The sequence below is a fragment of the Marmota marmota genome, unplaced genomic scaffold (assembly GCF_001458135.2).
Source record: "Marmota marmota marmota unplaced genomic scaffold, marMar, whole genome shotgun sequence".
NCBI lineage: Eukaryota > Metazoa > Chordata > Mammalia > Rodentia > Sciuridae > Marmota > Marmota marmota.
In genome coordinates this window covers 20,773,366-20,786,407 of record NW_025999842.1, presented here as the reverse complement: position 1 = coordinate 20,786,407, position 13,042 = coordinate 20,773,366, and the positions used below count along the sequence as shown (strand labels likewise).

The 13,042-nt window shown below is 32.4% G+C and overlaps 1 protein-coding gene across 7 annotated transcripts in view; it reads left to right on the top strand.

Annotated features, from left to right (window-relative positions):
* The window catches only part of Ascc3 (activating signal cointegrator 1 complex subunit 3), a 355,403-nt gene that overhangs the window by 240,677 nt on the left and 101,684 nt on the right, over nt 1–13,042 (top strand). For all 7 annotated transcript variants that reach the window (XM_048814551.1, XM_048814518.1, XM_015499653.2 and 4 more), the window contains one exon: nt 1,379–1,521. In XM_048814551.1, the coding sequence (XP_048670508.1) occupies nt 1,379–1,521 (143 nt within the window). The remainder of the gene's footprint in view (nt 1–1,378; nt 1,522–13,042) is intronic.

Below are 13,042 nucleotides of genomic sequence, written 5' to 3'. Positions count from 1 at the left end.
TGTTAAGAAAGCTATATAGACATTTATAAATTCTGCTTGGGCTATCTTATCAGCATTTTGGAGTAAAGAAACCTCAGTTCCAGTTAGAGCAAAATGATTTATGTGGTTCTTTAAGTAATTTTTTTTATAGATTTGATTTACAGTATTCCTCCAGTGTTGTTACTCAGGTTTCCCAATATTCATTTCACCTTGTGTGTGCTGAGCATTCCTGTGCTATTTCTCAGATGTACATTCAGGCAGAGCAACCTCTTAGCCAACTTCTGTATTTTATTTCCCACTTGAAAAGTCCTGGTTTTAGAAAATCTGAGGGAAAATATTCTTTTGATTTATTTCTTGTCTGTTTCTTGGGACAATCTCTTCTAATTTTTCCATCTCATAACAGGGAAAAAATAAAAAGGAATTATCTGTAGTCTTTGAACATTTTTCATCACCCTGAAGGACTTGAATTTTGCAAGGAAAGCAAAAGGAAACAGAAGCAAGGTGCAGAGTCAAAGCAAAAGCTGCTGGCCCGAGCTTCTAGCTTTATTTATATAAATAGGTTACATTAGGTCATTGTCATCATTAGTACGTATTGTTCATTGTATCACTAGGGAGGTTAGAGAGTTAGCAACATTGTGCAGCTTATTCCTCAATTACATACTAAGTTGCAATGTGCAATGTTAGGAGCTTTGTGTAACTCTCAAGAAAGCTTATTGTATAAAGTTACTGTCATATGGACAGGTTTAGACTCAGTGGTTGTCTAACAAGAGAGTTTCTTTATTCCTAGAAGCTGAGTATCTTGAGATCAAGGTCTAGGCTGATAAGACTCTAACACAGCCTCCTCATGGAGGGCATTACCATAGCAGCGAGGCATTGTATATGTAATAGTTATCTTACTAGTTCCTGGGAGAAACTGCAGAATATTCCAACCGTGGAAAACAAAATGTCCATTATTCCCTGGGAGTTTGCTCACCAGAGGAAATTTGTTGTCTTATATATTTCCACATCCAGAATCCTTACAGAATCTTATCAGATCCCAGGACCAATTAACTATAATATCACAATTTACACAGGCAGAAATATTTCAGAAACACTACTTAGAAATAGAAAACTCAACTTAATCATGTGAGCATTTAAGGTTCTCCTTCCAGGTCAATTCAGAATAGAACTTGGAGCATTATGCTCCTTAGATAGAGCCAGGAATCTCTCCTTTCCTGTCATCTATGTAGAATGCTGTCAGATCCATTCAGTACCTGGAATAATGCTAAATGTTATGACCAAATTAAAATTCAGCTAAATCATTTGCACCATCAGTTTTGTACACCTATTTGATATCTATCTGAAATTTATCTTTAGTGTTAACCAACTTAACATTTCATTTTCCACAACTTTACAACAGCAATTAGAAGTCATTCTCCAGCCAAACCTGTTTTGATATTTGTCTCATCAAGACGTCAGACTAGACTTACTGCTTTGGAATTGATAGCCTTTCTGGCTACTGAAGAAGATCCAAAGCAATGGTTGAACATGGATGAAAGAGAAGTAAGCAACATTTTTTTCTTCTTCTTATACATATCAGATTTGTTTGTATTATATTATAATGGAAATATAGATTTATGTTTAGTTTTATTCTACAATAAAAGTATAAAATAACAGAAATTTAGAAAACAAATAATAGAGGAAAGAAGAAATGTATTACACTGCCACCTTAAAACAACAAGATTAATATTCTAGTTAGTATTTTCCCATTAAATATTTACTTTAGGTATTCATGTTTGACTTTTTCCTTTGATGTCATCATGATGTATATATTTTATACTCAACTATGTGTTTATAAATTTTGAACATTCCCTGCCCTTATAGAACTTATGATCACTTTTATAAAATTAAATTTTTAAAAAATATACAATATAATCATTGTTTGAAATTTAGAAAATACTAAAAGGTATATAAAAATTTTAAACTACTATAAAAACTACATGGTTTTATTCCTTTATGTAGATAGTTCATAATTTCTTTGTTTGTCATTATGCATTTTTAGTATCAGCTATGGTTTATTTAGAATTATTTCCTCAATATAGAGTTGTAAAAATAAAATTAGTGGGTCAAGTAATGAGAACTTTTCCACAGCTTTTTGTACACACTGCCAATTACTTTCCAAAAGGATTATATTAATTAATGTTTTCACCATTAATGTAAGAATCACCAGCAGTATAGAAAAGTAACAGATTTTCTCATTTGTTGTAGTATATTGATGTATTATGATAAAATGTTTCTTATTGTGTTAACGTATGCCTTAATTTTAATTATTGAACATTTCTTTCATATATTTATTTAGTTTATTTTTCATATATTTATTTAGTTTATTTTTCTTTGCTGTCTCTTCATTTCCTTTGGTCTTTTATCTCTTTCAGTATACTTACAGATTTATTTGAGAGCCATGCCAAATTTAAAAATTTTATATATATAAAACTTTAAATATTACTTTTGATACATATATAAATACTAATGTGCATATACATATTAATTATACACTCAGTTTGATAGTTCATTGCTTACCTTTTTGTCATCATGGTATATTTTCACAAATAGAAGATTTTTCATCTTATGTTTCCCTCTGATTCTTAGATATACCTCCTCTGTTCCATAGATTTAATATATAGTAATTTTCCTTCCTTACATTTTTCCAATTTAAAAAAATATTTTCCTAGATTGAATTATGATGAAATCAGCAACATGATTGTTGCATTGTCATCTCTCACCCTTCCTTCTTTCACATACACCTTTTGTGATCTCATGCACTGAGAAACAGTGCCGTTCATCATCAATAACAAGATTCCAAACATCCAGTCTTATAGTTTGCATATTTCTTCCTCTCCACTTCTCATGATTCATTTAGGATTACTAAGTCTGTTGGATAGCACTGCTTATATTACAATAATATGTAATAGTGAACTGCTATTTCGGAATATTCTTGTTTTGTTCCATAGATGACCTTATTCACTAGCATTGAGCCCCACACATTAGCTTAATATAAAGGGTATCAAATGACTACTTGAAGTAGAGTGAAAACTACCACTGTATCTTTAATTTTTTATTATTGTTTTCTTAATGTTTTTGCTTATACTAAATATTTTTAAGATAATAATTTAAGGTCAAAATAAGTTTTTAAAAGATTTTTTGTCTTATGTTACCTGGTATACCCAAATAATCACCCCATTTTTGTCTAAAACAGTATAAATTAAGAGACAAAGCAAGAAATAGTTATATGGGATATTGATGACTCAGTTTATGTGCAGCATGTATCTTAGTTTAATTTTACTTCTCTTATGTTTTATCCCTAAAATTGTTCCAAATGGAAACTATTCTTTGAAGTCAGGGTACAGAGTACATACCTACTGAACACGTTTGAGGATGTTTGCTCAAAGTACGTAGGCACTATGCATTTAGCACATATGTGACTCACATTAACTTCAAATGTGAACCTCATGTGTTCTTCCCTGCTATAATACACTTCAATTTTTTTTTTATTTTATTGTAATAATATGTGACCCAAGGAAATGTGAAAAAAATCATTATTTGTTTTATATATTTTTAATCAGTGCAAAAAAATTATCACTAAGGCTAAGTGGAAACCATAGAATTTATTTGCTGATTTTTATCACTAAATTAAGCCAGAATTATGCCATTATCAGACCTTTTTTTTCACCAAGCCCACCTCAAGAATAAGGCAACTCAGGCTTTGTTTTATTACTACCTTTAAAATCAATCTTAAAATAAAAATTGTAGAAAGTGTGCAGTGGATTACTATGTAACTTCAATGTGATTATACCTAAATCTGCTATAAGACAGGTGTTTCAGTTTTTGGACCCCTAAATAATTACCTTAAAATAGGCTTTTGCCTTTTAATTTTTGTATAGGTTACTTTCTGCAATATTCTAGGGTGGAATCTTAGTGGATTTTCCCATTGCTGGCCCCTTATCCAGTGTTAGATTGAGGTTCTATGGCAGGACTTGGTTAACTGGACAGGACTCTAGTATTGATAACATTAGCAGTCAAAGTAGGCCCTCTAAGCACAGAACTAGTTATCCTGGCACCTGTGGAGCACTGTCTCTGGCAAAAGGAAGAATCTAAGTCATTTTGCAATTCAAAAACCTTAAGTCAAGAATTATTAAGGGAATTGGAAAAGAGAAAAATGCAAGTCCAAAGAGCATGGACAGAGAATATGTCTCAGGATAATATGTGTGTTGTATTTTATATCTTAGCAAAGGCAAAAGAATTATTCATCTCTCTTCTCAATTGGGTAGTATCTCAAAATAAAGCATTAGGAAGCAGAAGGATATTTTCAGTTATATCACTGATATAAAATCATACTGCATCAAGAAACCCCCAAAGTAATACCCTTTTATGTTTACCAGTAGGAAGCCTTCTTGCCACAATTTTAAGAGTTCCTGGATATTTTATATATCTCCTTTCATGTCACTTGGATTTTCAACTTGATTGATAGCTGCTATTTCTACCATTAACCTCAAACTAGTATTCTGTCTTTACATCAAACACTTATGCTTTAAATGAGAACAGAAAATCTGAATGCCTCAGTTTTAGTTTGTAGTATACATCAGGAAAAGACAATATTTTCCTCTCTTTGGCTTCTATTGTACAAGGCAAATTTCACATACTGGCTGTCTACAAAGAGTAAGGGTCCCTATAGTCCTTTCACTGCCAAAATTTATCCATACACTATTTTCCCCGTACCTACAATGTAAAAATATAAGAAAAGGTTTCCTACTAACAATGTAATTCTCCTTCATAGCCTAAATCTACTCATCTATCTTTAAGGAGACATCCCAAAACTTTATCATTGATATAATTTATCACTTAAGCCTGTATTTCTTGCATATATATGTTCATTTGTTTCTACAACTAACCAGGTTCAAAAACATTTATTATTTATTTCCTCTGTCATCTAGATATTCTGTCATCCTCGAGTTCTTTTGCAACCTCATTTTAGTATTTTCTAGCTAATAGGCTAACTTACAAAATTATGCACAGAGGATGAGCAAAGGGAAAAAAAAATAGTTAAGATGATTTTTGTTTGTTTTATGGTGCCGGGGATCAAACTCAGGGCCTTATACATTCCAGGCAAGTATTCTTTCACTCAACTACATCCCCAGCCCAACTAAATTAATTAAAATGTATTAGTGCCTTCATCAGATACCAAATAAGCAAGGGTAGAGCCAGTACATTTGTTTCTACAATTAACCAGGTTCAAAAACATTTATTATTTACTTTCTCTATCATCTATCACTTGTACACATTTTCTTCAGCTAGTCACTATGCTAATTAAATGCACATTCCTAAGAGTTGAGATGTTAAGTTTTTACCTATGCTTTATATATAGTTTTGAAAAATCTGAATTTTTAACTATTTAATTAACTAATTTTTCATGTAGTCACAGCAGTGTGAGATCCATCTAAAATTTTCTCTCCACTTATTGTATAACAACATTTCATTAGAATCAATTTCCCAGACTATTTTGAGACTACATTTTGTTTGTTCATTCGGCAGCATGGCAGCCTTAAATGCTCATGTAGCTATTTCTGTAAATTGTTATTTCCATGCAAATTGTCAATCTCTTATATATTAGTCTTCCAAACTAGCAAAACTGGAGTTATAAACAAGGGAAGCAAACATTTTTAAGTAGCTTATACCCTTTCTCAGATTGCATCCAAATACCTTAACCAACTTGGTACTTTGGAAATAAAAAGAATTATTATTTACTAGTGCAGAGCATATACCTCATCCTTCAGAATGGTACCACAACTTTACAAGGTACTGTCTCCCAACTGCCATACTAAACTTATTCAGGTGATAAAAGGCAAAACAACATCAGTGCATCTTATGGTATCTCTCCATTGCCTTACTTTTTCTTGATAAATAAGAAAACAATATTATTTTACAGGATATCATAATAATATATAAGGCATTAGGTAGTTCTACCTTTTGAGGATGTTGGCAGAACTATGATAGGTAGGAAAAAAAATAAAATCCAAAGTATATATTCTTCTAGAAATAATTAGATGACCCTTCAGTGATAGAAGGGGTCCAGTATAATCTCCTTACTACCAAATAACTATCTGGTCCCATTGGTACTTTTTAATGGGCCCAGGGCTTATATTCATCAATAACAATAACTGGGTCTGCCTGAGGAAAAGAAAGTTTATATTTGGACCATGCATAATTGTTATCTTTTTCACCAAGGCCCCAAAGTATATGATCCACTATATAAAACACTGTGACATGCAGAGGATGCCTGGTATCCTCACAGGTGGTCCATTTTGTCTATTTGAAAATTAACAGCATTATAGGCAATGCTATCCATCCATTGAAACGTCTGTCTTCTTAATCTGTCTTCTTAATACTTATCTTCCAATAGTACTCTTGTCAAACTACTTATCATCTCAATAATCCAGTAACTACAGGGCAAAATATGAGTCATCAACTTGCATCATCTTTACTTTGAAGTAAAATAATAGTGAAATATCTAGTTTATAATCAGTAGCTTCACTTGCAAAGTTCCTGAAATCATTCAGGTATACAGTCTTCTTTTTCTTTTTCCACATTATCCATAAGACTACATCCTCTCAAATAAAATAAATAAAAACAGGTGAAAAGGCAAATACTACAACTGAAACAACAAAAATGCAAAGGATCATTGGAGATTATTATGCAAAACCAAAGCAACAAAATTGATAAAAGAAGAAATTAACAAATTCTTACAACACATACTTTATCAGCTGAACCATGAAGAAATAGAAAACCCGAACAGACCATTTACAAGTAATAAGATTGAACAGTTGTAAGAAGTCTTCCATCAAAGAAAAGCCCAGGATCAGATATATAGCTTCACTGCCAAATTCTACTAAGCAAATACCAACTCAACTCTAGTCATTCCCCCAAAAAATAGAAGAAGAAGGATTTCTTCAAAATACATTCTACAAGGCAAACATTACCCAACATCAAAATCAGATAAGGGTACCACAAGAAAAGAAAACTGCAGACCAACATCTTTGATGAAGGTAGATGTAAAAATCCTGAATCAAATATGAGCAAACTGAATCCAACAGCACATTAAAAAGATTATTCATCATGATAAAATTGAGTCCATCTCAGGGCAAAAGAATAGTTCAGTATTCACTAATCAATAAATGTAATACACCATATCAGTAGAAAAGCTGCAAACTTTTTCTCTAATATCTAGAACAGGGCAAAGATGCCGACTATCACCACTTTTTTTTCTTTTCTATATTGTCCTAGTTAGAGCACATAGGCAAAAGAAAGAAATAAAGGCTATCCAGATAGAAAAAAGAAGTCACTTTGTCACTGTTTGCAGATAACATGATCTTACCTATAGAAAACTCCAGAAACTCCACCAATAAATTAATTCAGCAGAGTTATAGGATTTAAAATCAACATACAAAAATTAGTAAACAAATGAAGGAGTATATGAACAAATGTTAAAAAATTAATAGTTGCTACTTATCAACAGTGAAGTTGCTAGGTGTGGATGTCTGTAGGAGAAATCAAAAAAGCAATTCCACTTGTAATATCTACAAAATTAAAATATCTATGAATAAATTTAACCAAAAAGGTGAAAAATCTCTACAATGAAAATTGTAAAACAGCAACCAAGAAGTAAAAGATCTTACAATGAGTATTATAAAACATCAATTAAAAAAATTAAAGAGGCACAAAAAAATGGAAAAACATTTGTGTTCATGAATTGGAAGAATAATATTGAACTGTCCATGCTCCCCAAAGCAATTTACAGATTAAATGCAATCCCTATCAAAATACTAATATTATTCTTCACAGAACAAGAAAAAAACAATCATAAAAATTATATGTAATCACAAAAATATCCAATTAACCAAAGCCATTTTGAACAAAAAGAAAGAAGCAAAAGGCATTATGCTATTTGCCTTTAAAGCATGAGGTTACTTCAAAACTAGTAATCAAAGCAGTGTGGTATTGACATAAAAATAGAAAGGGGAAGGGACAGTTTTTTCAATAAATGGTGATGGGAAAACTGGATATACACATGCCAAAGAAAGCGAGACCCCTACTTTTTAACTACTTACAAAGATAACTTCAAAAGTAAACTTGAACATAAATTTTGACTTCAGTGTAAGACCTGAAACTATGAGACTGCTAGATGAAAACATAGGGGAAATGCTTCAAGACATTGGGATAGGAAAGGATTCTTTTTTAACAAGATTCCAAAAGCACAGAAAGCAAATGCAAAAATGGAAAATAGGGTTACATAAAACTAAAAAGCTCTGCATAGCAAAAGAAACACTCAACACTGTACAAAGACAATCCTGCAGAATGCTATAAATATGTAGTGTATGTATCTGACAAGGGGTTGATATCCAGATATATATAAGGAAGTCCAAATTGCAATAGCACAGTTGAGGTGGGCAATAATAACCAAGTTTAAAAAATGAGTAATAGAATGTAGGCATTTCTCTAAAGAAGTCATACAGATGGCCAACAGTTACGTTTTAAAAAAAAATGTTCATCACAAATCAATAGGAAAACACAAATCAAATCCACAATGAGACATTACCTATCCCCAGTAAGAATGACTAGTATCAAAAAGACTAAAGATAACAAGTACCATTGAGGGTATGGAGAAAAGAGGACCCTTACACAGTCTTAGTGGGAATGTAAATTATACAGCAGTTATGGAAAACAGTATGAAGGTTCCTCAAAGGATTAAAAATAGAACTATCATATTATTCATCAACCCTACTATGGATATAGAGGAAATGAAGTCTTGAAAAGCCACCTACACTTCCATGTTAATTGCAGCACTATTCACAGTAGCCAGGAAATGGAAACAATGTAAGTATCAATCAACTGATGAATGGATAAAGATGACATATACACAATAGAATACTACCCCGCTATAAAAATAATGAAAAGCTATTCTATGTGACAACATGGATGGAAATAGAGATCATTAAGTCAGTCACAGAAAGGCAAGTAGCACATGACCTCACTAATGTGGAATCAGAAAAAGTTGATCTCAGAGAAGTTGAGAGTAGAATTGTGTCCAGGAACGTTGGTGCAGGAAAGTTGGGTAAAAGTTGGTCAAAAGTTCTGGGATAGTATTTGTTCCACAGTATGGCAACTATGGAAAACAATCATGTGTTGTATGTTTCAAAAAGCAAGAAGAATGGATTTGAAGGTTTTTCCACAAAATAATAATAAATATTTGAAGAGAAAAATACATTTAACCTGATTTAAACATTATGCAATGTATGCAGGTATTGAACATTACATGGAACCCCACTGAAATGTACTTTTATGTTTGTGTATCAATTTCTTAAATAAAAAACATAAAATGAGTTGTTTTATATATACTCTAAAAAATGAGCACTAAATAACAATTCTATAATTCAAATCATCAGCCAGCCTTACCAGAATTTGTATTAACTTAACATGTATTTATTAAATATTTTCAACTTATGTATATGTATGTGGTTACTCAAATAAAATAAAAGCAACTTGTGAAAATTGCTATGAAAAAAACCAATAAGAAATTAAATAGAATAAGAGAATGGTTGGTTACCTTAAATAGAATGGTTAGGGAAGGTTCTCTAAAGAGATGTCATTAAAGCTCAGAACTGAAGGAAGAGATTAAGCAAGCTATTCCAAGAAAGGAGATAATAGCTTTCAGGCTAAGCAAACACTATATTAAAGTATCTGAGAGATCTGTTTGGCTATTACAGAATAAATTAGGAGGATTGTAGCACAGTTGAGGTGGGCAAAGTCCATTTTGTACAAGGCCACAGACCCTTAGTTAAACAGTTTGAATTTTATTCCAAGTAATATAGAAAAACAGTCATTTGTTGATTTCTTCAAATGACATTCATTGAGCTCCTTCTGTGTGCCTGGTAAAGTTCCTCCCTTGTGGAATTAACGTACTGGTGGAAATGATAGATAATAAGCAAATATGTGAAACTGTGATGATTCTTATGGAAAAAATACTAAACAAAGTAAAGGGAGTAGGGAGAGCCCAGCAGTAGTGAAATGTTACAAAATAATGAAGTTAGGCTTCTATGATGAGGTGATCTGAATAGAAAACTGAAAGAAGCAAACCAAACTGAGGGAGGAGTATTCCAGGGCAGTAAAAGATTTTAAACTAGGCAAATTACATACCCTAATTTACATTTTAAGATCACTTTTGCTACTTAGTGAAAAATGGATTGAAATAGAATTGTATGTAGAATTAATTATTTTGGTGGCTTAGGGTCCCCCTAGGTTTGTGGCAGTGAGAATAGGATATTCTGATAAATGAGAAATGAAAGCTGAGTAAAAGAAAGGAATCAAGAATGACTCTATGAAGCTAGTAGAATCTTGAAACCAAAAGCAGACAAAAACACATTCAGGGGTCAGGGGAGGGGACTTCAGACCAATGTCCTTAACGAACATAGATGGAAAATTTCTTAATAAAAGATTGGCATATTTCATACAAAACACCATGATCAAGTGTGACTCATCACCAGTATGCAAGGTTGGTTCTACATATAAAAATCAATAAATGTAATTCATCACATGATTTTTCTCAATAGAGGCAGATAAGGCATTTGACAAAATACAGCATCCATTCATGTTTAAAACACTAGAAAAAAATAGAGATAAAAGGAACATATCTAAACATTGTAAAAACTATATATGAAAAACCCAAGGCCAACATCATTCTAAACAGAGAAAACTAAAAGCATTCCCTCTAAAAACTGGAACAAGACAGGGATGCTACTTTGACCATTTCTATTTAACATTGATCTGGAAACTCTAGCCAGAGCAATTAGGCAAAAGAAAAGAGATACAAATTGGAAAATAAGAGCTCAAACTATCTCTGCTGATGACATGATTCTATATTTAAGAGACCCAAAAACTCCACCAGAAAACTTCTAGAACTCATAAGTCAATTCAAAGCAGCAAGATACAAAATTAATACCCAGAAATCAATTGTGTTTCTATACTCCAACAATAAATCAGCCGAAAGAGAAATTAGAAAAACTATCCTATTCATAATCGTCTCAAAAACATTAAAAATTCTAGGGAATCATATCTATCAAAAGAGGTGAAAGACCTCTGCAATGAAAACTACAGAACACTGAAGAAAGAAATTGAAGACCTTAGAAGATAGAAAGATTTCCTATGTTTTTGGTTAGAAAGAATTAACGTCAAAATGGCCATACTACCAAAAGCACTCTACAGATTTAATGCAATTCCTATTAAAGTTCAAATGATGATCTTCATAGAAATAGAAAAAGCAGTCCCTAAATTCATCTGGAAAAATAAAAGGCCCAGAATAGACAAAACTATTCTTAGGGAGAAAAGCAAAGGAGTAGGCATCACAATAGCAGATCTGAAATTATACTGCAGTCCTATAGTAACAAAAACAGCATCATATTTGCACCAAAACAGGCAAGAAGACTAATGGAACATAATAAAAGACACAACGAACTCACAAAAATACAGTTACTTCAAAGACAACAAAAGCACACATTGGAGAAAAGAGAACCTCTTCAACAAATGGTGCTGGGAAAAGCATAAATCCATATGTAATAGAATGAAATTTAACCCCTATCTTAACCTGCACAAAGCACAGAGTGGACCAAGGACTTAGGCATTAGACCAGAGATGCTGCACTTACTACAGAAAAAGGAGGTCCAACTCTCTATCGTGTCAGCTAAGGAACCAACTTCCTCAATAACTCCTAAAGCACAAGAAGTAAAATCAAGAATCAGTAGATGCAATGGTATCAAATTAAAAAGCTTCTTCACAGTAAAGGAAACAATAAAAAATATAGAGAGAGCCTACAAAATGGAGAAAATCTTTGCTACTTGCACCTTGGATAGAGTATTAATGTCCAAGACATACAAAGAACTCAAAAAAACTTAATGGGCAAAGAAACTTAATGGGCACTTCACAGAAGAAATGCAAATGGTAAAAAAAATATATGAAAAAAATTGAACCTCTCTAGCAGTTGGAGAAATGCAAGTTAAAACTACACTGATACTTTATCGCACTCTTGTCAAAATGCCATTATCGAGAATACAAGTACAATAAATGTTGGTAAGGGTGTGGGGAAAAGGGTACACTTTGTTGGTGGGACTGCAAATTGGTGCAACCACTCTGAAAAGCAATATGGAGATTCCTTAAAAAACTAGGAATGGACCCACCATTTAACCAGTCCTCAGTATATAGCGTAAGGATTTAAAATCAGTATGCTACAGTGACACAGCCACTTCAATGTTTATAGAAGCACAATTCACAATATCTAAGATATGGAGCCACCCTGGATGCCCTTCAACAGATGAATGGATAAAGAAAATGTGTTATGTATATACATTGGGGTATTACTCAGCCATTAAGAAGAATGACTTTATGACATTTGCCAGTAAGTAAAAGCCAGATGTTGGATATTTTCAGTGATATGTGGAAGCTAACCCACAGTAAAGGAGCAGAGGGGTAGAGTAGGTATTAAGTAGATTAGACAAGGGGGAATGAAGGGAAAGGAGGGAATAGAAAAACAAAAAAACAGTGAATGAACCTGACATAACTTTCCTGTGTACATATCTGAATATACCATGATGAATTCCACTATCATGTACATCTACAAGACTTAGTTTCTGGTTAGAATAAGATATATTCCTTGCTTGTAGGATTATATCAAAACAAATTCTACTGTCATATAACTAAAAAGAACCAATTTAAAAAGAAGGATAACTCCTCGTTATTAACTCAAATATTCAGGTAAATCATGATGCTATTTTTTGAAAAGGGGAAGGGTGAGAATGAATGTTGGAGGAGCAGGAAGACAGATTTGAGCTTTACAAAAAAATTGTATTTTGAACATGTTAATTTGTATACCTAGGACTTTCAAATGGAAACTTCGAGGCAATTAGACATAAGAATTCTGTCAAAAACACAGAGGATGTTAGATAAACAAATTTTGAAGCGTCAGCATAGAGGCAGTCTTTAA